Source organism: Neomonachus schauinslandi, chromosome 4 (assembly GCF_002201575.2).
Source record: "Neomonachus schauinslandi chromosome 4, ASM220157v2, whole genome shotgun sequence".
Taxonomy (NCBI): Eukaryota; Metazoa; Chordata; class Mammalia; order Carnivora; family Phocidae; genus Neomonachus; species Neomonachus schauinslandi.
The window spans coordinates 143,437,010-143,464,947 of record NC_058406.1 but is presented as its reverse complement, the minus strand read 5'-3'; the positions used below and the strand labels follow the sequence as shown (position 1 = coordinate 143,464,947).

Below are 27,938 nucleotides of genomic sequence, written 5' to 3'. Positions count from 1 at the left end.
TGGTCCTTCTTTCACCTTGAACCCTTTGCAACATTGGGCACTGCTATCCTTTCCTTCCTTCTTAATATTCTCTCTTCCTTGGATAATAATTTCTCCTGATCTTTCATAATACCTGAACTTTGATTTTAAAACCTGGTTCCATCACTTTCTCTGTGTAGCCTTGGGTAAGCTGTGTGAACTCGGGTGTTAGTAGTACTGAACTAATCAGCCTTTATCCTTTTCAGCTATCAGTCAGGGTCCCAGTAGGCAACAGAAACCATAGTAAAGAGAGTCTAATCAAGGGAGTATTACAAGGCTGGTGTAGCATCAGGAAGCCATTACCAGAGCCAGGATGGAGCTGGAAACTTGATAAAGGAACTTTGATCATGGAAGAATTCAGTTACTGCCAAAAACACAGTGAAGCTGGGTTAGGCAGAGGTAAATACCCTGACCACTTCCTACTCCTACTATCTTCCATCTTCTTCTGCTGCCTTTCATTGGTCAAACCTAACTGGAAAGCCAGAGCATGGAGGAGGCTGGGTAATGCAAACTCTAGAGCTCAGCCTCCTGAGACACACAGCAAGGCAGGGAAAAGCAGAGAATGAACCCAGATGGAGGACTAGCAGGAAACAGCCAGTCACAAGCACACTACCTACCACCCCCCTTTATTCACTTAAAAATATTTAATGTGCCAGGAACTATTCTAGGGACTATAGAGGATCCCAAGACTCCTTAGGGAAGACAGTAAAGCAATAACTATACACATTTCAGATCATAGATACAAATGAAAAAAAGGAGTACCATTACTCTAATGTAGACTCTGAGATGACAGTAAAACTTAAAATAAATAAAAAGGAAGGAAGGGATAATAAATTTTCTAAAAGCTAGGGGAAGAGTATTCAAACAAGAGAGATTAGCAAGGGCAGAGTGCAGACATCCTGAGGTAGAAATCAGTTTGGCCTATCCAAGGCAGAGACAGGAGGCCGGTGTGGCTGGAGGGAGGGTGGCAGGAGATGAGGCAGGTCTGGTTGGCAGAACTTAGATCATAAAGGGCTTTGTAGACTTAGCAAGGAGTTGGGGTGTTTTTGCTAATGCAGAAGAAAGGTTTTAGGCTGGGGGTGGCAGGTTGGAGTGTTTGTAAGTTAAGACATATCTAATTTCCATTTGTAAAACATAGCTTCAGCAATTCTGTGAAAAATAAATCGTAGCAGGCAAGGATGGAAACATCATGTTATAGTCTGCATTGCCCTGACCAGAGCTCCCAGGTTCAGGAGAGCTGGGAGGTGTTTTGTGTAGGGGTGGCACTGTTTGGGTCAGGATGGGTGCCTGACATACAAGTAGCATGACGACCGACTGGCTGGCAGCCAATGATGGGGCTCAGAGATAAGGGGTCTTGCAACTGGACTGTGTTCCTCTGAAACGTAGGGGAGAGGATAAGAAGAGTAGTGTGAGGACAAATCAAAGAGGTAGAGAAAAAATGGAAAGCCAATGGGAAAGAAATAAGAGAACAGCTTCTAGAAGGGCCTTCGTTCCTAATACCTTCTCATATATCCATATAAACCCTTTTGCTTTCACCCTTTTAATTGAGGTGGTCTCTGGGTCTCTTTCTTACATGCAAAATAGTCTAATGAATATATTAGTGTTCTCAAGATTTCATTCTTCTCTTCTAATTTCCATCAGTCAGAAATGACGAAGATCTGCTCTGGTAACAAATAAACCCCTCAAATCTAAGTTGCCTAAAACCAGTGTTGACTTCTCACTCACTTTTAAATATCCATCATGAGGTGAATGGGACTCTTTTCTGCATCATCCTCCCTCTAAGACCAAGACTGACAGAGCATATACTCTCTGGAACATTGTTGATTGCCATGGCAAAGAGCAAAAAGAGTTCTGGAAGGTCTTGCATCAGCAATTAAATGCTATGCTCACAATTCATGGCAGAATGTGTCATGTGACTCATCCCAACTACAAGGAAGTCAGGAAATGCAATCCTGCTTGTACCTGAAAGAGAACAGAAAATATTTGATATACTCACCACCACTCACTCATCCATAACCATGGCTTTAACTGCTGCCTATACACAAATCTCAAAATTTCTAAGAAATGCCCCATTGTCACTCTTTATCCATATTTTCAACTACCTACTGGAATGCCACAACTGGATTAAATCATAGGTATTTCAAATCTCAAGTACCAAGACCTAATCCTTTATCTTTCCCAGAAGCTTTCTGTGTTTTTTCTCTTGGTTAGTGGACCCATAATTGAGCCACTATATCAAATAAGAAACCCAGATATTTGACTCCTCCCTCTCTTCCAACATTCATTTAGTTTCCAAACCTATAGATGTTCCCCTCTAATTTATTCTCATCCTACTAACTCCATGACCATTACCCTACTTCAGCCCTTCGTGGATTCTTGCCCAGACAATTGTGTTGGCCCTGTCTGGTTTGTCTGCCTTAATATCTTTTCCTATAAACTGTGATAATTTATTCATTCCTCAAACATTTATAAAGTGCTTACTCCTTCTTAGTGCTTAAGTAATGAGCCCACCTTGAAGAAATTCAGTCTAAAGACAGAGACAGTGATGTAGACTAAAAATTTGGACACAGTGGACAAATGTGATAATAATTATGTAGCAAACAGTGGAGAAATGGAAAGGAAACATCAAATTGAGTGTGGTGCTGATAGGAAGGTAGTTTTGGAAGCTTCTAGAGAGGAAGTAAAACCGGCTAAATGTGAGGAGGCATTAGGAGCTGCTCCTCCACGTGAGCCACACAGTTGGAAAAGGTGAAGAAAGAAGCATGTGTCTGAGGTACTTTTCCTGACTCAGCCAAACCAAGATGGATTGAGAGGAATGGCATGAAGAAGCAGGAACCTGATCAGTAAGGACCCAAAGTGTCCTGGTCAGTTAACCAGCAGGCAAGTGGTAGAAGGTCATCCAGTGAAATAAGTAACTCAAAAGGAATAGCAGGTCTTGTGGAGATGATACTTTTAATTATGGATACCTTCACATAGTTGAACACTGATTCCAGGCATAGGGCCAAGCATCTTACTTTATTACAGCTGACCCTTGAAAAATGTGGGGATCTGGTCCCTACACAGTCAAAAATCCCTATATAACTTTTGGCTCCCCCCAAAATTAATAGCCCACTGTTGACTGGAAGCCTTACCAATGAAGAGTTGGTTAATACATTTCGTATATGTACTATGTAGTATATTCTTATAATAAAATAAATTATAGAAAAGTTATTAAGCACATCATAAGAGAAAATACATTTATAGAACTGGACTGGGTGGCCGCCAGGATCCAGAGCAGCGAGAAGCTGAGCGCCGTTATTCGCGCTCCGAAAAAAATCTGAGTGTAAGTGGACTCACACAGTTCAAACCACTGTTGATCAAGGGTCAGCTGTATTTTATTAATCCTCACTTTATGTCATTAAGTTGTACTATTATCTTCATTTTGCTATTTAAAAGCAAACCCTGAGATTCAGAAGTTAATGACCACTTCCACACTTAATAAAATGTTTTGCATTGGAGCCCAAGTTGCTATCTACCAAGCCATGCTAAGTTTAAGGCGCCTACAGGAACTGCACTCGCATGTGTCCACAGGCTGAAGCACAAGGGAAAGACGGGATTGGGGGTCATCAGAACAAGGGAAACACGGTGGGATCTAAGTTATGGGCGTGGATGAGATGGCTCAACCAATTCTAAAAAAGGAAGAAGGAAAGAGGACCCGGGGAACATTAAAGTTAAAAAGGCGAAAAGCGGGAAAAAAACCAGCAAAAAAATTTGAGGAGTCGTTTGATAATGGGAATCCTTAAGAAATGTCTTTTCGTGAATCTTTTTGAGAAGTCCCTAGTCCAAGTGTCTGGCACTTGGTAAAGGACCTCTGGGGTTAGAAGGGGCATTCTGTCAAGGGTGGGCCTTTCTATCTAATTACTCCATCTCCTGAAGGATCCGTGATACACACATGGGGACTGGGGAGGTAAACAATTCGCAAATTCTCCTCAGAGCAAATCAAGAACTCTTCTTCCTCCAGTGTCGCCCAAGGAGCTGTGGACGTGAGCGTCCCAAAAGCTGCTCGCTCGAATCAGAGGTTACTGCAGAAACAACCAATGGGCAAAGATCCAAGCAGCTTGCGGGCTGGGACTCGTCCGGGGGAGAAGAGCGCGTGCCCCGACACGCAGGCACGCGCGCGCCCGCCAAGGGAGAGAGGGAGCGCGCCGGGTCCCCAGCCCGTCACCGCACTCTACTTCACTGCCACTTCCTTCTCTCTCTGGTGCCCACGTCCCCTCGGCTCCTTCTCTCCTCCCAGCAACTCCCCTCAGCAGCCCCAGCCCCGGCCAGCCCCGCGGCCGCCGCCGCAAACCCTCCTCACTATCCCTGCAGCTGTCCAGACTGTGCGTCAGGGGGGCGGGGCCTAGCGCGAGCGGCATTCTGGCCCCGCCCCCACGCCGAGGCCCCCGCCCCCTCTGGCCGAAAAGGGGCGGGCCCGGCCGGTGCTGGGTCCAGAGTTTTCTCACTCTCCGTCGGCCCGTCCCTCCGCCGCTGAGACCTTGCCCTTACCCCGGGCCCTTTCCTGCCCCCCGAGCAGACGCAGGGAGTCCAGGCAGGGCGTACGGGGAGCCATGAAGGGCCGCTGCCTGATAGGCGCCGCGGCGGAGGGGCTGGCCGGCTGAGGGCCCGCGCCGGCCGAGGCATGTGGAGCCCCAGCGGGAGCCTGCTCCAGGCACTACCCCGGCTCCTGCAGCACGCCGCCCTCCAGGGCCGAACCGAGCTGCCGGCCCGCTGGGCCCTGCCGCGGGCAGCGGGCGGGGACGACGCGGCCGATCGCCTCCCCCGCGGGGGCGGGGCGAGCGCGGCGGCGGCGGCGGCGGCTGCCTCCGGCGCCCTGCTCGGCGCCTATCTGGAGCGCCACGGTCCGCCAGCAGCCTCGGAGCTGCCGGCGCCGGGCGGGGCCTTGGCGGGCGGCCCCGGGAGCGGCAGCGGCGGCGGCGTGGTGGTCGGCGTGGCGGAGGTGAGAAACTGGCGCTGCTGCTGCCTCGGCAGCACCTGTTGGTGCCGGAGCCTTGTGCTGGTGTGCGTGCTGGCCGCGCTGTGCTTCGCTTCCCTGGCCCTGGTCCGCCGCTACCTGCAGCACCTCCTGCTCTGGGTGGAGAGCCTCGACTCGCTGCTGGGGGTCTTGCTGTTCGTCGTGGGCTTCATCGTGGTTTCGTTCCCCTGCGGCTGGGGCTACATCGTGCTCAACGTGGCCGCCGGTTACCTGTACGGCTTCGTGCTGGGCATGGGACTGATGGTGGTGGGCGTCCTCATCGGCACCTTCATCGCGCATGTGGTCTGCAAGCGGCTGCTCACTACCTGGGTGGCCGCCAGGATCCAGAGCAGCGAGAAGCTGAGCGCCGTTATTCGCGTCGTGGAGGGAGGAAGCGGCCTGAAAGTGGTGGCGCTGGCCAGACTGACCCCCATACCTTTTGGGCTTCAGAATGCAGTGTTCTCGGTAAGTGGTGTCCCGCTGCCCCCCATCCCTTTCCAAGACTGTTTTCCAGCGGTCTTGTGACGGTCCTGGGAGGGCGCTCCATCAGATAAATGCCAGCAGAGAAGTGCCATTGACAACAGGAGTTAGAATCACTTTGCGTCGCACGCTGAGAAATCTCATACAAATAAAACAAATCTAAGTCGGGGCCTCAGACCTGGTAGAGAAAGAACTCTTTTTTGGCATATGAGTATGGTTAAAAATGAAAAGTCCTTTTAACTTGGAGGGGAGATGAATGAAAATGTCAATTTTAAACATTTGTCCTCTTATTTCTGTAGCAGCTGTGGCAACAGTCAGGGAGTGAAGGCTTCACATTCCTAGCTTTCTCTCTTGCCTGCAAAAATGCATCCAGGGTTTTGACTCAACTTTTTACGGACACGAGGCTGAAGGAAGTGTTTGGGTAAACAGCGGAGGGAGTAGCTTCAGACTCCATATTATAGTCTCCTAAAACTTGTAATAGGCCTTTTCTTCATTAGATAATTTGCTTTAATACGATGCAAAGGGGGAAATCCTCCTGTTTATTTTTCTTTGGAGGAACTGCATTTTGAAATCACTCGGTAGGGGTAAAACAAAATAGGACAGATAACCTTTTGCCTAGTGAGCATATATTTTTCTTTATACACATCTTCTACACTCTTTTTTGCTTGTATTCATACGTTCTGCTTATCCTATTTAGTTTTCTCTAGCTCAGTGCAATTGACTGAGGAATAGAAATACTGCTAGTGAGGAGACCATCTGCCCGGAAGAAAGGAATCCTGTCTTTACAAACTTCCTAACTTTGGACCGCATCATTAACCCTATGTGTCCTTGCTTTCCTCTTTTCTAAAGTGAAGGGATTGAACTAGATTACTGAGTTCCCCAAATTCAATGATTGTAAACTACAAAGAGTTCATAGTGATTTCCCAGGAACTCAGCCCTTCAGCTTGACTTAAATAAAACTGTGGTATGGAAGTAAAGAGATACAGCATTCAAAACCATAGGGATAGATGTATTTTATATTATGTTAGTGATTCTGATACATTGTATTGTTTTAAAAATAAATTATTGTTAGTCCCTAGAAACTCTCTCATTTTGTTTTGAATTAAGAATAATTCTAACCACTGATTCCTAAAAGATAAATATTGGTATTTTTAGGAGTGTGGTATTGTTTTAAAGCTCAAATATCTCCTGATTCATTAGTTTGAATAATTTTTATCACCACGAATTGCTTTCAAAACAATATATAACTTTAACAAACTATAACCACCGGGTTAAACAATTTAAATAAACTAGCAGTTTATCTAAAAAAAAAAAAAATTCTACCCAACTTACCATTTTTGTGATGAAATTAAGATTTTTTTCTTCTTTTTAAATGACTTTTGCAAATCTCATGTTGATTCTAATCAACAGCAGCAACGACTAGAATGAGGCTCATGGAGGCATGGAAATAGATAAGGGTTTTTTGTAGAGAGAAAGTTTGGTGTTTATGGTGGTTTGATATGTTCTTTGGCCTTAAATTTTTCCCTTTTACAACAGCCTATAGTATTAAGTATAAACATGAACTTTGACCCAGCCTTGGGTAAAATAGATCACGTGTTCTAAGACTTTGGAAGAGGGTTGGGACTAAGGGCCTGAATAGTTTCCTTCTGTTAGTTGGCTTTGTTCTCCAGTATAGCTTGTGTCTTTGAGCCTTTTCTTGTTCACCTGCTGTGTGCTTACTACGCTAAGCTCTTTCCAAATATTATTTCTAATCTTTAAGCCAGCCCTGCATAATGTATTTATGCATATAGTGTAGACTTGTTTAACAGTTTGGAGCACAGGACTAGTGCTCTGGAGTCCTACTGTCTGCATAGAATCTGTTGACCTTGATCAAGTTGCTTATCTTCTCTGTAGTCAGTTCCTTATTTGCAAAATGGGGAAAGAAGTGGTACCTACTTTATAGGATTATTGAGACAATTAACATAAGACAAATACATTCAGTAGAGTCTGGCTTAACAAACACATGTTCTTTTTTGTCACCATTACTATTGTTATTACTCAAGGTCACCTGGGTACTAAATAATTGGTAAAGTAAAACTATGCACTATGGTTTTATGATAGGGTCTCAAACCATGGCTTCATTGTATATTTGTATATTTAGTAGCTACTGTAGTCCGGGGTATATAATGAGGATTCATTATATATTTGTTAATTAAAAATAAGACAGTTTTGGAGTGCCTGGGTGGCTCAGTCAGTTAAGTGTTCAATTCTTGGTTTTGGCTCAGGTCCTGATCTCAGGGTCCTGGGCTTGAGCCCCATGTCCTATTCCGCACTCAGCAGGGAGTCTGCTTGATTCTCTCTCCCTCACCCTCTTCCCCTCCTCTCTCTCTAAAATAAGTGAATAAAATCTTTAAAATAAAAGGACAGTTTTTTAAAATGCTTTTTAACATATTAAATACATGAATAAGAATTTATACTTTGTGCTTGGATGTAATTTAAGGTAATTATGTAGTTGAAACCACACTTGACAAGAGGCAACTCTGAAGTTGGTGCTGTGGGGTCAAGAGCAAAGAAGGGAAAAAAAAAAAGGAAAATGGTCTTTTAAAGAGATATTATTAGCATAATTTTACCGAGGAAGAAACAGAGGCTTAGCCCTCCAGACACTTTTTTAGGGTCACTCACCTACCAAGTGGGGAGCTGAGGTTTGAAACCAGGATGGGCTGATGAGGTGTGTCATACTGTAATTTTTTACTCATAGCTATAAGCAGGGTGTGTTGTAGAGCCAGTGAACATAGTCGGTTACATTTTGTTTATTTTTTTTATTCTTAACTATCTGCTTATTAGCTCTTTCAACTAAAACAGTTTACTGAATTCACCCAGGGTATGTGGGTGAAAAGAAAGCTTAGTTTAGGCTGATTTTTGTTTTAGTCTCTCTCTTTCGTCTTCTAGAACTTCATTCTACCTCCACCCTCTCTACCCTCATACCCCGTGACTGCCCACAGCTGCTCACTTTCTCCGCATATTTCTCTTGTTTTTTTCTTCCCTTCCTGTCTTTTAAAAGATCCTCCCCCCCTTCTCTATTCCATTAAGAAAACTCATTTTCTTAATGCCCATGATTAAAGAAATTTATCTGAGCTTACCTTAAAAAGGAAGTGAGGTATAGTGGTCATGAGAGGCATAGGCTTTGGAAGTAGTCCTTGATTAGCCCATGCTGAGTTATGAGGGTTAAATAAGCTAGTCTAGGGAAGGCTTTAAGTATTGCCTGGCACATAGTCAATTCTCAGTCATTGTTAGCAATTATTATTAGTGGTGCAGGTAGTGGTATTTACATTTTAGACGCAGGAGATGATTGTGAAGGTTAATATATAGAAGAAGAAAAGGGGCTCTCCTTTGCTTTGTGTCTATTATTAACCATATTTCTTTGCTTTTTCCATGTGTGCCAAAAAGGGATAAGCAAACTGACACTCTATGTTTTTGAAACTGTTGAAATAAGAAAAAAGTACATACACTTTATAGTCTCCATCATTAGATCATAAGGAATATAATTGCCCAAGTACATATTTAAATTTTTTCCTTTTTAAAAAAAAAAGCGCCTTTTTTTTTTTTTTTTAAAGATTTTATTTATTTATTTGACAGAGAGAGAGATAGCAAGAGCAGGAACACAAGCAGGGGGAATGGGAAAGGGAGAAGCAGGCTTCTTGCCGAGCAGGGAGCCCGATGTGGGACTCGATCCCAGGACCCTGGGATCATGACCTGAGCCGAAGGCAGATGCTCAATGACTGAGCCACCCAGGCGCCCAATGCACCTATTTTTTTGCTGGGAAATAGTTAAAGCTCCCCTCTCCCCCATTTTTAATGTAATCTTGTACCTGTAGTTATTACTGCCCATGAAGACAGATTTATAGACTTATAGTTTGTTTGTGTTTCTAAGTATTATTCTTTTTTTTTAAGATTATTTATTTATTCATTTGACAGAGACACAGCGAGAGAGGGAAGACAAGCAGGGGGAGTGGGAGAGGGAGAAGCAGACTTCCCGCAGATCAGGGAGCCCGATGCGGGGCTCTATTCAGGACCCTGGGATCATGACCTGAGCCCAAGGCAGACACTTAACCGACTGAGCCACCCAGGTGCCCCTCTAAGTATTGTTCTCATCTGGACACATGTCTAGGATGGGCATTTCTTAGAGCTCTGGTCAGGACAGGTTAAATTATGCTGTAGTAAAAACCCCTAAATCTCAATGAGTTAAAAAGCAGAGGTTTGCTTACTTGTTCACACAGCTTCAGGTTCAGCTTGACTTGGGGAAGGGTCAGGGAATCTTTGCTTTAGGTCACTTTTACCCTGGGATCCAGGCTGACAGAGCCACCATCTTTCACTTGGTTACTGTGACATGGTGAATTGCACACTGGTTTTTAAAGCTTTCATCTGGAAATCATCTCACTTTTTACTGGCCTGAACAAGTTACCTGGCCAGCGGTAACTTCAATAGAGTCATGCAGGTACCAGGAAGGAGCTAGAACTGGGGTGTTTGCTAGCAGTCTTCATGACTCTCACTTGATTACCTCCTCTCTCTCTCATCCCCCACAACTAATCATCGGCCAAATCCTATGGATTCTGCCTCCTGAACACGTCTGTTTGACCTGCTGCCATTACTTTGGTTCAGGCATCTCAGCCTCCCACCTGGTCTCCTTGCCTCTGAGCCAAGGATTTCCAGTTTTTTTCTCTCTCCAGAAAGATCTTTCTAAAATGCAAATCTGATCTTGTTACTCCCCTGCAGGAAACTCTCAAATGGGTCTTCCAGTCCCCTCTGGATAAATTCCAAACCCTCACAGCATACATACCTCTGTACCGTCTTGCCATTCCTCAATTACTAAATGCTCTTTGATGTGTTAACTTCTTTAATCCTCAGCATTCTAGGAGGTAGACATGATATTTCTGATTCAAACAGCAAATCTTGTCTGTAGCTTTGAAACTTCAGGTTTTCCTTTTTCCTTTCCTTTTCCTAGAAGAAACTTGTCTATAAAGTTGGAAACCAAAAACATTCACAAGAATAACATCCCATCCTGTATTTAGCATTAGAGTAGTCTCATAAGGTCTGCTCTAAGATGCCCCTTTGGAGACATCTGGACCTTTCTGTAGTTTAAAGTTACCTTCTGTGAAATGTCAATTTTAATCCAAAAAGTATTATGTGATGGTTGGTATGGGTAACAGAATCCATAATGGTACTTGCAGCTTCCAGAGGGGAGATCCTAAAAATCATTCTCTGTCTCTTTTTACTTTGGTCATGGAAAAACTTAAAAAGTCAAAGACCTGGTAGGTTCTTTTTCTTAAATAATTCCCCATGGGAAATTTTGTTTCCATCATCATTTAATCTTTGAGGCCTAAAATAAAAGCTTGAAGCATAGCATGAAAGATTCTCTTATTCATATGTTATATAGCACTTTGCAGTTTGCAGAGCATATTTACATATATGATACCCTGTAATCATCACAGCAGGTCTTTGAGGAGCTATCCATGACTAAGAGGCAGAGTTCTATAGAGGACAGGTGTCACTTGAAATCAGACTTGGTCCTGACATTTACTGTGGCTTCTTGAGCTAGTTATAGTTACTCTTTGGAGCCATACTTTCTGTTGTAAAATGTGTTTAGTGATACCTGCTACATGATGTGATAAGATATATAATTTGCTCATTATTTACCACTTCCTTCTCTCCATCCTCTGCATTCCAAAGGGAGAACATCAAAACTCAGAGATTTTTTTTTTCTTTTGTAACTTAACAAATATTTGTATTACACTTACTAAGTGTCAGGCACTGTTCTTGCACACATCCTATCAACCCTAAGCTTCATCTTACCACTAAGGCAACTGAGGCACAAAGTGGCAAAGTAATTAGTAAATAGTAGAGTCATGAACTTACTCAAGGTTCTATTCTTGGTCCAAGAAGAGCTGAATTTCTCAGAGATTTCCTGGTTCCAGTTGCAGAGCACTTGCCCTGTGGTGCATTGAATACATGTTAAGGAGGACCTCCCATGCGTCAGGCTCTGGGCAAGATTCTATATAGTTGAATTAGACATTATCCCAGGACTTCAGAGCAGGGGTCAACAAACTGTGGTCCCTGGTTGGGTCCACCATCTGATTTTGTATGGCACACAAACCAAAAGTTTTGTTTTGTTTTTCATTTTTAAATGATTGGAAAAAATGTCAAAAGAAGAATAATACTTTGTGCACATGAGAGTTACATGAAATTCAAATTTCAGTGGCTGTAAATAGTGTTATTGGAGTACAGCCATCCTCATTCATGTTTATACTGGTTATAGCTCATTTTAAGCTAAACTGGCAGAGTTGCAGCAGAGACCCCAACACCTGCAAAGCCTAAAGTATTTCTTGCCTGGCACTTTATAGAAAAAGTTTGCATTAGAACTTCAGCAGTGACTCTAATAAAATAGCAATTAAACCTGAACCCCTGCAACTGTAGGAAGAGGCCCCTAAGCTCTCCTGTGTATCTTACTTACCTTTGTATTTAACAAAATTGTCTTTTTGAAAACAAAAGCAATAAATATGTGGATACTGTGAGTAGAATGCAAACAAAATAGAAATGAGTAAATTTAAAAGTGCAAGACCTGACCCCATCACCCTGGCTCACTTCTCAGTGGAACCATTTTAAAGAATTATGTGTTAGCAAACTGTTAATTACTTTTGTTATTTTTATGAGCCCATAATAGGTTAAAAACAGCAACAGAAAGATTTTCTGTTGGTTTTGGGAGGGGCAGGGAACTGTGAAACTGGTATAGTAACTAAATGACAGCAAAAGATTAAAGACGAACTTAAAGCAAATATAACTAATGAATTTTCCTCAGGTTTGCACTGAATAATCAAGAAAAAGAAAAGTTTTAGTAATTTAGTTCACAGTTGAACTGAAATTTATTTTACAATGAAAGTTTTTGACAGGCTAGTGATTGTAAGATCACACTTATGGTAAAGTCTTAGCCTCACGGACTCTTTGGGGACCTATAGTTCTGTCTCAGCTCCCGTGTGACTTTGGGGAAGTCATTTAATGATCTCGCCCCCAATCTTCTTATTTGTAAGGGGAGAGGTTAGACAAAGTCTCATAGTTTGCTGTTAAGAAGGCAGATGTTCTGAGCAACAATTTAACATCCCCCTTTATTTTAACAGTTTGGTGATAGTAAGTTTTATGAAAATGTTTTCTCATCCTAAATTCTTATTCTGTATTACAGATATAACCATAGATGCAGATATAGGTAATGGATCTTGATACTTGTCACTGTACCAGGGTATCTAATGATCCTTTCTTCTCACTATTAAGGTCTACTGGGTACAGCTTGGATGGAATAGGAAGACAGAGATCAGTGTGTGTTTTGAAGGACCTTGGAGTCTATCTCTGAAGGATCAGATATGATGGCCAAGTTAACAAATGTGATGCCACCTCAACCCATACCCATAGGCCTCACAGTAATACTGAGTCCAACTGGCCATTACTTCTTTGAAACTGTTTACCCCTCTTTGTGCCCCTTCAATTATCTCATTAGTTTCTGTGGTTTTTAAAGCCTCATCTGTGGGCTTACAATTCACAATTCAGTATCTCTAGCCTATTATATCTTAATAACACATACAGTATGTCTTATTGTCTCTTATCTAGATTAAAAAAAAAGTCTTTAAAAGCAGATGGGTTTTATTAAAACTTATTTCAACAGTTTCAGCAGTGTTCATTGTAAAAATTGAAAAGTATAGTTAAGTACAAAGAAGAAAACAATCATTAATGTTTTAGTGTTTATTTTTGTAGTCTGCATTAATGAATGCTTGTGCTTTCCTTATATAACATTGTGAGTAAATGTTATTAATGGTTCTTGTGACCTTTTACTGGATGTAATGAACATTTTGATTATTAAGAATGGTACAGAATGACTTAAAATGGACACAGCCAACTATGGTTTTCTCTCTTTGTGTCTTTATCCCTGCTGACAGCTGGGTCTTATGTATAGAAGGCATTTGATAAATTTTTGTTGGGTGAGTAAAAATAATAAGCCTATAGTTTTTCAACTCTACAAATAAGATCTTTTTAATTTATGTTCCAGAAAATATATGCAGTAAAGTGTGTGTATTTTTTTTCTGGGGAAAAGGTTTAGAGAGTGTGTGTGTGTGTGTGTGTGTGTGTGTGTGTGTGTGTGTGTGTGTGAATCAGATTCTCAAATGGATCAGTGACCCCTAAAATATTAACCATTAAAAGCAGTTCCTAATTTAGGTGCATTGAACTAACAAAAAGGTCTGTATATATGAAGGTGGCCTCTGCTTTGTAGGTAGACTTACTGACCTAACCGTCTTTGTCTGTAGAAGCCTGTACAAGCTGTTGGAGTGGGTGTCTCTGAGCCTCTGCCTTGTCTTTTCTTTCCAGTAGCAAGACTTTTCCGATTACTTTTACAGTTGCTGCTTAACCAGAGGGTCTCAACCTTGACATTAGGTTGACCTCAGAGATTACTGGAAATACTTTTAGTATTCATTCAGTATTCACTTAATAAGTAACTGGTAGGTACCTAATCTGTGCCCACTGCTGTTCTAGATGCTAGAGTTATAGCCGTGAACAAGGCAAAGTTCATCCCAAATCCCTTAGAGTGCTTGCAGTCTAGTGGAGAAATAACATTCTAGGTATAGTATGGCATAAATTTTGCTGATAATTTCCATTTATAACACTATTTTCTTCTGGGGTGGGGGGAAGTGTTCTGTCTGAGCAACTGATTACAAGTGGACTTTGTGTCCTCACCTGTTTATAAACTGGCAATTATTATAGGTCTCCACATTTATAAACAGTTTTGATGTTGATATCGTCAACATCCAATGAACATGTATTTAGCCCCTAGTATATAGTAGGCATGTGCTCAAGACCAGAGACACGATGAAGAACAAGACAGGTCCTTTCCTTTACAGAATTTCTAGTCTGGGGAAGAGGTGAAGGGCAAACAGATGGTGAAATTTTTAGTTAACTCTCCAGTGTGAAGGGGATGGGGACCGTCTAGTGTCCCGTCAGAGAATTTGAAAGCTGTTCCTAATGCAGACCAGGGAGCTCAGGGAAGGTTTGTTAGAGACGTCCATGACTGAGTAATGAAAGACAGTTTAGGACTTTTGCCCAAGTAAGAAGAGTGGGAGGAAGGATGTGAGTTTCCTTGCCAGAGGGAAGGAACATTGTGTAAAGGCCCAGAAGGAAAAGAGAGCAAGGAGTATTCTAAGAACAAAAGAATTTTGATGTGCCTAGAACATAATGTGACATGAAGCATGAGATAATCAGAGTCTGGGTCGTGAAGCACATTGCCTGTGGAAGTGAACCTGAACCATATTCTGATGGCTGTAGGAAAGAGTTAAAGCAGGATTAGGTCTAGATTTTTAAAAGATTTCTGCAGGATTTAGTATAGGAGGTGAGTGCGGGTGGGTCTCCTCTCTGTGTCCAGACTAGAGAGGAGAGATTGAGTAGGAATAGAACAGACAGTAGGTAGGTTTCTTAGGTATTTAGAAAGTGGAATTGACAAGACAGATGAGTAGACGTGGGAATGAGGGAGGAATGAACTGTGTGACTGACTTCTGAGGTGTCTAGCTAAGGAAACTGAGATTGGGGACACGGGAAGAGGAATTTGGGGGAGTGGGCAGTTAGTTAATGTTTTTTCTTATACTGGTTTTGAAATTTTTATATTTCTGGAAGTGAAAACTACAGTTGACCCTCAGAACAATGAGGGGTTGGGGTACCGACCCCCCCACCTGCCCCTGCTCAGTCAAAAATCTACTCCTCAAAAACTTAACTACTGATAGCCTAGTGTTGACCAGAAGCCTTACTGATAGCGTAAGGAGTCGATTCACAGCTATTTTGTATGTTATTATATACAAATAACATATTATCTACTGTTTTCTTACAATAAAGTAAGCTAGAGAAAAGAAAATGACATTAAAATCATAAGAGAAATACATTTACAGGAGTGTACTGTCTGTACTAGAAGAAGTCCATGTATAAGTGGACCTGCATGGTTCAAACCCATGGTGTTCAAGGGTCAATTGCCATTTGCAACTGTTTCTAAAATATCGATAGTATTTTGAGGATATATATCTCCTCAAATATTTGGATAGTATTTTGAGGATATAGATATACACACACACACAAAATAAAACACACAGTTTATCAATAAATAGTAATTAGATGAAAAGATCAAACTGTACTCATTTTTATTTCCTTTGGCCATTCCTTTCTTAAAAATTATTTTGGGGATTCGTGATTTTTTTTCTATATAATATTATTAAATATGTTTTTAATTGGAATTTACCTGAATTGCAACTTTGTCAATAAAACAGCATCCTTATTGTATAAACCAAGAAAATTCAGGAAAGTATAATTTGCTGAAACTAATATTAGATTCACAGAACTGTGGATAAAATTTTTCTTCTGAACACAGATCCCCTTTATAGTCTTCATTAGATCTATGTCAAGATACTCTGTGTGAAAATTATGTAGTTTCTTAGTGGATTATTAAAGTCGGTAAAGCCATTGTATAAATAGCTGGAAACTGAGGAAGTGGAGGGTTTGCCTGGGGAGCTGTATTTTGTGTGTGCCTGAGAGGACAGCAGGCCCTGGGTTCCGGGAGCATCTGAGTGATCCATCTGAAGGTAGAGGTTCTCTTACTGTCAGCCTCAAAGATAAGTCAACTCTTGCTCTTCAGTTAAGCATTTCTTATTTACCTTCTTTTTTTCCCCCCCCCTCAGATGGGCTCTTTGTTTTCAGGATCTATTTGGTATAAGGTCATGTTCTGCATTAACCCATACTGGCCCAGAGAAATGAACTCCATCTCCAAGGAAAGAACAGTACCTCTGGGAATAAGAATGTATATGCCTCTACAGTGCTTCTAGAATATTAAAAAGCATGGGAGGATGGCAGTCAACACTCACCGTCCCTGAAACTCTTACTCGAGTATTTATGATCACAGAGACTGAGCAACAGGACAACAATGACGTCCTAGGTTGAGATTTCTAGTTCTTTGGAGTAGGAAAACCAGCTTGAGCCAAGATCCCAGGATGTTGTAGGCAGGAACTCCAATGAGAATATTCTAGGCTCACATTTAATGTCTTTCTGGCAAGTAGGACAAGCAGACAGATTTTTAAGAAGTTGGTGGGTGAGAACTTATTGGGGAGAGAAGCTTGGATAGGTCTTTGTGGGAACACGTATTCTAAATTTATTATGTTTTTCAAAGAATGGAGCTAGATGCAGATTCTGAATAGGATCTTAGCATATTAGAAGTGCTGTATTGGAATAATTTGGAACCTGTTTATCTTAATAAAGTTAGTAATAGCTGAAAAATGTGTGTGTATGTGATTGTGTTGCTGTACTGGGTAAATTATTTGACACTCCAGTGGAAGTGTTTAGCACAATGAGCCAATTAGCTTTTTACTTTCTTTTGATATACAGCTTTTCAGAAAGGACATATATATAAACAATAACACTTGCTTTTTCCCTAGGATGAGGTTTTGTCATAAAAAGGTTTGGTGATACTTGATTTCTGCCCTGGACAAAGGTCTTGTTAAAGAGTTGAGTTGTAGAGTTATTTCACATTTATGAGATCTGTTCTTAACATCGATCATTTGGATATTACTGATTTCACATCTGAATGTCAATTTTATGTTTTACTTGGAGAAACTTCATTACATTTAAAGACTATGGACTGAAGCTTTGTATTCTGACATTTCGGAACTGAAATATTTAAAGACAACTTTCAAAACCTGTAATGTATATTATTAACGGCAATATAATAATTTTTATGATTCATTTTTTCTCGTATGTACTCATTTTATACATTTGACTGTCTCTGTTGCTGTAAGTACCCGAAACTGACAGAGGAGCCTTTCTCCCTCTCATTCATCTCATTCCTTTACTAGACTCCCCACTGCTTTTCTACTGGGTACAGACTCATTTCCCTTTTCTGCCCAGGCCCCTAATAAGTATCACTCTAAGTACTTGTCCTGTATAGGATTCCCTTGCATGTGCTCTGCAAACAATCCAAACCCCACTGCCAACTTCACATATACATTCTGTACATTCTGTGCCACATTGTCCTTGTTCAGTCTCTTCTTAGAACACTTTAGCTTCCTCATCCCACCTCTCTCTGCTTGCCAAACCCATATTTAGCTTTAACAGTCCATTTCAAATGCCTTTTTTTCCCACGTGGTTGCCCTTTGGCCCCTATTCCTGCAGCTAATATTAATCCCTGGTTACTCTTTAATGCTCTACACACAGTCCTTCTCAAGAACCCTTTACTGTCTATTTTTGACGTTGATGTGTCTTTGTCAGTGTGTAAATCCTTTATGGTAGGAGTTGTATCTTACTTTCTCTTTCTTGCAGGCACCTACCAGAACATCTTGCATGGGCAGCCTGGAGTCAGTAATGTTTAGTTAAATTGTTAACCAGTCACTGTAGTATTCTTTCCAGACCAGCAGTGGTGAATCTCCAGTTAATCATCTGTGAATAGAGATGAATGTAGCTTTATTGAAAATATGACTTACATGATTATTAGATTAGATTGTAGTTAGAGTACGCTTTTAAAGTACCAGATCTTAACATTAGCAAAAAAAAAGTTTGGTAAAGTGGCCAGTAACTTTCTTACATACTAGTAAACCTAGATGTGGATATAGAAAAGTTGTTCTCAAAATTAACAGCGCTAGCAACAACAAAAACACAAATGCTTAAAGGTACATGAATAAGAAATATATAACATAAATAAAACCATCAAACTTTAATAAGAGATGTAAAGATTTTGAGTAATTATAGAAACATTTCTGGATAAGAATATTGAATATTGTGGGGATTTCAGTTCTGTCCAGATTAATTTATAAATTTAATTTAGTCCCAGTATAAAATGATCCTAAAACTTCTTTCTAAAATGAATAGGTATGAATAGTTATGGCAGTTTTATAAAGAAGAGTAATGAAAGGGTTTGCAGGATAGGGAATTCTTTGTCAGATATCAACTGATAGTCTTTGCAACAATTTGGTTTCAATACAAGATTTAAGATGTCAGTGGACAGAATTAGAGCCCCAAATAGACCCTTGATATATAATTACTTCATTTGTAACAAAGTAAACATCACAAATCATAGAAGTTATTGATTATTCAATAAGTAGTGCTAGGAAAATTGGCTACTGGGGAAGGGGAGAAATAAGGCTCAGATCCTCACCTTTAATTAAATTCCAGAAGGAATAAGTGGTAAATGTTAAAAAGGAAAATAGAAAAGAAATATAGGTTAAAAAAAAAAAAAAAGAATAAAAAGACCTAAAGCTAAAGAAAAAAGAAAAGGAAAATCAGAGAAAAGATTGATAATGTTTGATTATGTAAAAATTTTGAAACATTTGTATGTCAAAACGTAAAAGATAAGGGACACTTTAGAGGACAATATTTGCCAAATGTAATAGACAAAGGTTGCCCTTACTATATAAAGAGCTCTTATGAATAAATAAGAAAAAAATTTAACATTCCAATAAAAATGGGCAAATATGAACAAGGAAAGCCATAAAGAAATGCAAATAGGAAAATATACATTTAAAACTACTATCAATATAAATTAAAATATATAGGATAAACAATCATGAAATATCATCTTTACTCCATCGGACTAGGAAAGATTAAAATTTAATACCTAAAGTTGGTAAGAGTATGGTGAAATAGACACACTCATGTATTATTTATTGATACATAAATCAGTGTGAACTTTTTGGGAAAACAGGCTTTACTATTGGATCCAATGATTCTGCTCCTAGTGATCTATCCTAAAATAATGGAGATACATATTGTATTAGTCATTTCTTCCTGTGTAACACTCCAAAACTGAGTGACTTAAAAATAAGCATTTATTATCTCACAGTTTCTGTGGGATGGGAATTTCTGTGCAGCATAGACAAGTGCCTCTGACTCAGGTTCTCTCACAACCCTGCAATCAAGTGGTGGCCAGACTATATAGTTAAGGCTTGACTGGGGAAGAATCTGCCTCCAGGCTCACTCATGTGGCCTCGGGTCTTTGCAAGCTGTAGGCTAAAGACATGAGTTCCTTGCCACATGACCCTCTCCATAGAGCTACTTTCAACAACATGGCTTGCCTGCTGTAGGGAGAGATGGAGTTCTGTTCTTTTTGTAACCTGATATTGAAGGTAACATCTCCTCACTTCTGTTGGAGTCTGTTTGCTAGGAGTAGGCACCAGGTCCAAATCACATTCTAGGGGAAAAGATCACATAAGGACATGAATACCAGGGTATGAGTTTTGTTGGAATATTTAACCCCTACACAGGTTAATATACAATGGTTTTCATCAGTTTTTTTTTTATTTATAATAGCAAAAATATAAATAAATAATCACTTATATACAAAGAAACCCGTAAGCAATTTAAATATTCCATAGTGGAAGAATAGTTAAATTGAGCTACATCCACACAGTGGTAGTATAATTGCATAATAATAATAATGTCTACCTTTTTTGAGTATCAGTCATGTGCTGTTCATTTGCTACATATTGTACAAATATTTCTGATCCTAACAACAATCATGTAAGGTCGGTTGTTATTCTCATTTTACAGATGAAAAAACTGATGCTCAGAGACAAAGTAGTTCATTGAATTCTCAGCGCTGGCATGCCATTATGGGGTTATCTGGCTTCAAAGCCCAGTAAGCACACTGCCACTGAAGTAATGCTTATGAAGATTATTTAATGACATGAGGAAGACTTAAGAAACTGTTTTTACAAAGTGATCTGTGTGTGCGCATTTTATTTACATCGAAGAAAAAAGATAGTCACAAATGTTATCTTTCAATGGTAGAATCACAGAATATTAAAATTTTTCTTTACACTCTTATTTCATTCTAAATCTACATTGTGGGGCGCCTGGGTGGCTCAGTTGGTTAGGCGACTGCCTTTGGCTCGGGTCATGATCCTGGAGTCCCGGGATCGAGTCCCGCATCGGGCTCCCTGCTCGGCGGGGAGTCTGCTTCTCCCTCTGCCCCTCCCCCCTCTCATGTGCTCTCTCTCATTCTCTCTCTCTGAAATAAATAAATAAAATCTTTAAAAAAATAAATAAATAAATAAATAAATAAATAAATCTACATTGTGCATGTATTCCCTTCATAATCATTTTTAAAAATTGGAAAGCTTTGTAAAGTGTTTCAGCTCCCTCTACTCCCAAGGAAAAACCACTAAGAAGACTTGTACACACAGTTCTGTGTAAAATTGAAATTTTACTTGATAATGAATCAATTCCTTTAATCTGCTCTTCTAGATTACTGATCTCTCCTTACCCAACTATCTGATGGCATCTTCGGTTGGACTGCTTCCTACCCAGCTTCTGAATTCTTACTTGGGTACCACCCTGCGGACAATGGAAGATGTCATTGCAGAACAGAGTGTTAGTGGATATTTTGTTTTTTGTTTACAGGTGAGTTTAAGGCCAAGGGTTGTCTTTTTTTTTTTTTAATTGTCTTTTTCTATGGCATTACTGATTTAAACCTAACAGATTTCATTGAAAATAATTTAGGATAGGAGGATTTTAGGAATTTTAGGAATTTAGGAGGATTTTTTCCTTTTTATATCTTGTTCTTTCGATTATACTTCATATTTTGACATTTACATTTTAATTGTGTGGATATATGGAAGTTTATAAAACTGAATTGATACTGAAAATTCTCTTAAAACAAACAAAAAAGGGAATGACAAAAATAAGGTTCTTTTTTGCAGTGATTTTCAAAATCATTATTTTGAGTTTTTGTGAAGTGTTGTTAATACTATGTTTCTGAAGATAAATTTAGTGAGAATTGGTAGAGCTGGGTTTTTATCTTACTTTATCTTCTAATTATTAAACTCTCCAGTTGGTATTTTTAAGAGTATTATACTGGCAATGTAAAGTAATTTTTTCCAGTACAGTTTTATGTAGAACAAAATATTTTTTTTAGAAGGTATTGCTTTATAAAAAGCACCTGAAGTATTCCATTACAAATTTAAGTAAGATTTGCATAATTGATTGCTGTTGCCATGCAAATTGTACTATAGTTTAGGGTACATACAATTACATATAAAAGGTTGATAAGAGAGAAAAATCCTGCTCTGTAGGCATATTTATTCAGTTCCTTTAAGTTGCAACAGGAAGAGTTAAAAAAATTCATTTCTTTGGTTGTGCTACATGTCCTTCCTGAGATTTACCAAGATATAAAATCACCATAATTTTTGATGATTTAGTAAGATGCTGATAATAACTGTTATTGAGATCTTTATATGCCATATATTTAAGCTCATTTAATCCCTACCAAAGGGCTAGGAGGTATGCACTTTTATTATCTCCAGCCAAAGGGCTAGGAGGTGTGCACTTTTATTATCTCCAGCCAGTTGTATATACATCTCTTCCCAGCTCTTGTGTTCAGTGACATCAGCAATCTTGAAACTGATTGTTGCAGGAGTATTTATACAATGGAAAATGGCAGGTGCTCCAAATCAAGATTCTTACCTCTGATCTCCAAGAGCTAGTTTATCAGCACACCAGTGGAGGGTAATTTGTTTAAAGTCACAGCTGCAAGGGGTAGAACCATGATATGAACCAAGGCAGTTGGCTCTGTGAACTATGCTCATAACTAGGACCATAGTTTGCTGAGCATGTAACACTGAGATAGCCAACATCTTATTGATCCCTCTACTTGTTAGTTTTAATTAATTTGTTATTAAATATATGATACCATATTAGAAATGTAGTTGTTAGCATTATTCTCAATTTTTAAGGTACTATGTTGTATTAAAAATACTATGATAAATAAAGCCAGAGTTGATTTTTGCTGTGCTTATGTAGTACAAGTTAAGTAAACAGAGTAAGCCCAGGAATATTTATATTGAACTATAATTAAGGCTTATTAATTAAATGGCTTGCTTTAAGAAAAATTTTGTAATATTTTTGACATTCAGGGAATTTTTTTTTTACTTTTTTCCTACAAAGTTATATATATACACACACATTTTATATATATATATATATTTTTTTTTAAAGAACCTAAATCTAGGTTTAGAGTTTTTATTAAAGTTGGTTTATTTTTATTAATGTAGTATGTTAATCACATTAAACTTTTTATGCATTATATGTTTATAATTACCTTAAGGTACTTTAAGATTCTAACATACACTGCATTCTCAGATTTTTTTAGCATAAATTTAAGTATATTTTATGTTTTTCTAGTTTCCTGAAAATGAATAATCCGTTTGAAATATCTTTCTCCCCCTTTAAATTATGTTTGAGCAATTAGAATTTGCCATTATTAGTAGGTCTCATAAGATTTTCACTATTTTTGATACTTTATATTTCTGTGCATCTTAGTAAATCATTCAACTATAATTGGTAGAGTTATAATAGAACAGAATAGTCCATGTATTTGTCAGTAGTGCTTCTAAAAATATAGGGTCTTCTTTTTATCCAGTGATTTCTTACCCCTTTGTTTGAGCTGACAAATTTAGGCTTAGCATACAAGACGGGGGGGAAAAAGGGCAAATAGTTCTTAACCCAGACATTTCTGAAAACAACAATAACCACCACAACAAAAAAAATAAAGCCATATTTATGCCTCAGTTTTATTTATTGATGTTACTTATAGCTTAGTATATTTCAGAAAGGATTTAATTTAGCTTATAAAAGATATACAGGAGAATTGTTTAAAACAAGAGGGAAAAGAAGTCATCTTGAAAGGGGAAGTACATAGGAAAAAAGGATGAAGCTTAGGTGAAAGTTAGTAGAGTAAGTGTATTCATGAGGTTTCTCATATTTTGCTAGAAATAAGTCACAAATTTGCCTCTGAGCTTTATAGCCACCTAAATAGAGTCCAGTGTATGTAAAATTAAAGCAATACAAGATAGATGTTCAGAGGAAGGCACAACTATTTCTTGTACAAAAATCCAACTTAGATTCTGTGGACTCGCAATTCAGTTACTCTTTTCCATGCCCTATGTTTTTCTGTGTACCCACCAGCCAAAACCCTGGATGAGTCCCAAGTTTTGATATGCTTTGCACCTGTTGTTTTTGGGAAGTCATACAGCCAGATTGGTAATATTTAATTCTTAATTGCAAACCTTCTGCTGGTTTCTCAACATTGCCCCATAGCCCAACTGTTTCCTTTGTCTTCGCACTCCCCCATTTCCTCAATGACTATTGCAAACCTATCTCAACTCCTCACAGTTTTGATTCCTATCCCCACTTTCCTCTTCAGTCTCAACAGATTACCTCTTTTGCTTAACAGAAAAATCAGAAGCCTTCAAATGAGAAACCCCTCAATTTCCATCTAAGAAATCCACTAATGCTCTTGTGTTCTGCTCATGCTCTCAGCTTGCTCTCCATTGTGACAGTGGAAGAGATGCCTTTCTGTAGAAGGCTTGTCCTTTTACTGTGTTTCATTCTTTCATTTTAATGGGGAAACTTTCTAAAACAGGTTTTTGGTTTTTGGGTTTTTTTATTTTACATTTTCACTAAGGTGGCGTGTTGGGAAAAGAATTAGTACAAATTGCCAGGTCCTGGGTCTAGAAGGGCATCTGGGGAAAATCCCGTGTAAAGAAATAGCCAGTTTACTCTCACTGGGAACCTGAAAAAGGTTTTCTGCTAGATCTAAGCCTACTTTCTATGGCTGTCATTGTTAACTTTGTTGAAATCAGATGCATTTTCCAGTTTTCATCTGGCTTGATCTCTTAGCAACCTAGCATTCTGTTAACCATGCTTTTTAAAACACTTTCTTCCCTTAGCTATTTTGATTGTTTTTTCCACTTGCCTGGTTCATTAATCAGTGTCTTCCTCTTTTCACCCGAAAATTGGTGTTCCTCATGATTCTAGCCTAAGCTTTCTGTTCTTACTCTGAAAACCTTTCTTGCTAGCAAATCCTGTTAATGTGGTGGCTGCTATTCTGTTTCTTTGTGTAAGGACTCCCTCATACACATCTTGAGCCCAGCCTTCTTGCCATAGCTTTGGACCTGTTCCCTGCACTGCTTTCGATCTCTGTTAGGCACCTCAAATTCAACATGGCTGAGGCAGAGTTTAGCACCTCATCCACACCCTTTCCAAGTTAGTTCTAAGGTGCTTTCTATGTCTTCACATGGTGTCATCATAACGCTGATAAGTATCAGACTTAGGGTTTTCAGTAAGTAGATCTTGTTTTTTTGTTTTTTTTTTTTTTAAAGAGAGCTCACATGTTAGAGAACGAACACAAGATTTGAAGGCCCACCTTTAAAATACCTAATTTGCTCAGAATTCTATGGAGTAATGAATACCCACTTACTAGTGCCCCCCTTGCACATGTTCCAAATTCCCCTCTCTAACCCACCCCCAGCATGTCTGCCTCTGCCCTTCCCCCACTACCCTCAATGTTTGTATTCAGAATACTTTTCCCACAAAACTGCTAAAATTATGGGTAGGCTTAATTGAACCAGTGTTATATTTTAGGGTCACTATGGATAGAGCAGCCTTTGAAACTTACTGGGACATTAAACATCACCTGTTCTAACCTTGTTGCACTGAGAATATTTGCTCCAAACTCTGAAAAACTGATCTACAAATGAAGTTTGGAATAAATACCATTTAGAAGATGTGTACTGCCTAGATATTCTGATGAACTATATATAGAACGTTAAAGCACATTAACACTTTTATAAAGAGGGACCACAGCTTCCTACCGGACAGAGGCAGAAGCCCACATAGTGATGTGAAGTCACATCACTAGTTGAGTGGCTAAACCAAGACTAGCACCTGACTTTTCATGTCAGTGCTTTTTCTAATATCCCTCTGACGGGCATTTTTTTCTCAATCACCATGTTTTCCTTTGTTTTTGTTTTTCCCTAAGCACAGACAATTTGTTCATGGTCTCTTGTTAATTTCTTTTGAAATTTATTGGCATTTCATTTTTTAAAAGTGGTTCTTAATATTTTGAATTTTGGCTGCACCAAGTAGTTCATTTGCAAATGGTAGTGCTTCTCTGTGAGTGGACTTAGGAATACCTGTGGACATGTATAGTTGTGCAAAGATATGATATTACATTAATTACATTAATAAGATTTAGTTAGCAGACCTCTGTTGTAGACTTTTTTTCTTATTCCTTGAAGGAAGCTTTTTGGTACAGGGAGACAAGTTTGACTTGTATCAAGGAAACATCATTTATATGGACTAAAAGGGATGTCTATTTGCCTTGTGTTAACCTGATATCTACATTGGTGTCTTAAATATTTAAGCCCTCTAATCTCAATAGATGCCCCAAGGAGAGAATGAGTGGCAGCTGTGTATAACCTATTTAAAATTGTTACCTGACCATATTTGAGAAGCATCCTGTTTGAAACATTTCTAAGCCACATATTTATTGGGTTTATTTCTCCCTTTTTTTCCCGTGTAAAATATTGTTAACTGTAGTGTTTTATTTTTATTCACAGATTATTATAAGTATAGGCCTCATGTTTTATGTAGTTCATCGAGCTCAAGTGGAATTGAATGCAGCTATTGTAGCTTGTGAAATGGAACTGAAAACCTCTCTGGTTAAAGGCAATCAACCAAATACCAGTGGCTCTTCATTCTACAACAAGAGGACCCTAACATTTTCTGGTGGTGGAATCAATATTGTGTGACTCTAATGAAATGTATGATTGTCAAGAGCTAGTGTGCTGTCCAAGGTCTAGTGGTCACCTTACCAGCGGGCAGAGACAAGTTCTAATTGTATTATGGCACAAATAAAACTGACTAGTTTTTAAATTGCACAATTTTTTTAAAGGAAGAATCATTTTCTGGATATGTAATTGTAAATGTAGATGCAAATTTGGGCTGCACCTCTTTATCATTTATTACGCCCACAGTGGCCCATAGGTCTGCACTTTAGTGTTTTTTAATTGTTTTCTTTCTGGGTACTTAAGAACAGAGAAATAACCCAAATATTTTTCTGCTTAGTGTCTTTATTTATAAAGTCCATGAATAGTTGTAAGCATCTTCCCTACTTATAATGATGAGTAAAAGTAAGTAATTTAAATGTATGATATTATTTAGATGTTCTGTGTCCTTTTCAGAAAAGATAGTTTTTTTTGTTTTGTTTTTTGTTTTAAGTGGGACCACTTTGCTTCCCTTTTCCTTACTAGTTAGAAAATAGACATTAACTTTTGGTTGAATGTATTTTTGCAAGCATCATTGCAGGGCCATTTACACCTTTTCACACAAGCTTAAATCCTACATTGTGGGACTGAAGTGCTCTTAAGATACCTTTTTATTTTCACTGTGGAATATGCAAAGCAAAAGGGAAATTATTTAATGGGCGGTGGCTCAAATTAGAACCCATGTTCTAATTCCATTACATTGGCTTTACTCTCGTTAGATCTTTCATCAAAGGGCTGTCCCGTTGCAGTCTTACTAAAAAGTTTTAGTAAAATAAACTTCCTTTTCTTTTTATATTCATCATTAGGCTTTGAGATAAAGATCTATTCCTTTAAAATGATGGACTTAACCATCATTGACGATGTCACTCAGGTGGCCTTGTTTCATCAAATAGCCTTTAAAAAAAAAAACCAAGCTTTAAAATCATGTTTATAAGTCCACTGAATTGCATATATATGTCCCCATAGTCTTCAGCTTTAAAACTATAATGTTAACTTAATGCCCGAATTTGTATTATTTGCCCTACTATAAAGTAGGTTTATTTTGTTTGTTTTTTGGTACTTGTTTTTCTCTGATAAGACTCAGGAATTCTGAAATGTGAAATTAAGTCTCAATTCTTTCTCTTGTAGCATGAATTGAGTGTATTTATTAATAGCACTTAGGGATATAGCATACAATAATTTGGCATATGATTCATACGACGTATGTATTACCCATCTATCACCTTATGTTTTTAAAATGGTTTAATTGTGAACTTGATGACTAGTTTTTTTACAACCCAGGTTATAAATATGAATGCAAATTTTCTGGTTGGTATCTCTTTTTTGGCTATGAATATTCCACCTTATCAGAGACCTCCCATTTGCCTTTTCATTAGGGTAAAACCTTTGCCCTGATTTACTAAAGTGCAAAAGAATTCTTTGGGAGCACATTTTTCTAGTCTGATGCTATAGACACATTGCATTTGATTTTAATTCATAAGTTTTTTTCCCCCTATTGCAGTTATAATTGATTTCCTTTCCTTCATCATGTTTAAGTTTTCTCACCTTTGGGTAACAGAGAAGTTCATTTATTGATTTCCATACCAAGACCTCAGTGCAAATGATCCAAGAGGCACCTGGGTCTACAGTACTTAATTGGCCTCCAAATCCTTCTTTCTTTCACTGGTAGAAAAAAATATATAGTTCTAGAATATTCGTATTCTTTTTTTTAATCCTAATTACTTGTTTTTATTTTTTAAAATAATTTTAGTTTAATAATCCCGATGAACAATATGCTTGATTTATTCTTTTCTGTCTAACTTGACAATA

General features: G+C 38.8%; 1 protein-coding gene across 2 annotated transcripts; it reads left to right on the top strand.

Annotated features, from left to right (window-relative positions):
* The first annotated feature begins 4,678 nt into the window (after positions 1–4,678).
* Positions 4,679–26,551, top strand: TMEM64 (transmembrane protein 64). Of its 2 annotated transcripts, XM_021688445.1 has the most exons (3): positions 4,679–5,476; positions 20,770–20,925; positions 25,923–26,551. In XM_021688445.1, exons 1-3 carry the CDS (start codon positions 4,679–4,681, stop codon positions 26,112–26,114), a joined length of 1,146 nt encoding a protein of 381 aa, XP_021544120.1. In that variant the 3' UTR covers positions 26,115–26,551. The 2 variants fall into 2 exon arrangements, with proteins under 2 accessions (XP_021544120.1, XP_021544121.1); XM_021688446.1 differs by lacking the exon at positions 20,770–20,925.
* Positions 26,552–27,938: the final 1,387 nt, after the last annotated feature.

Excerpts from the sequence above, each read along its gene's own strand:
- TMEM64 (XM_021688445.1), top strand. The coding sequence starts at position 4,679 with ATGTGGAGCCCCAGCGGGAGCCTGCTCCAGGCACTACCCCGGCTCCTG. Across the intron at positions 5,477-20,769 it reads TTCAGAATGCAGTGTTCTCG|ATTACTGATCTCTCCTTACC; the intron begins GTAAGTGGTGTC and ends CTGCTCTTCTAG. Across the intron at positions 20,926-25,922 it reads ATTTTGTTTTTTGTTTACAG|ATTATTATAAGTATAGGCCT; the intron begins GTGAGTTTAAGG and ends TTTTATTCACAG.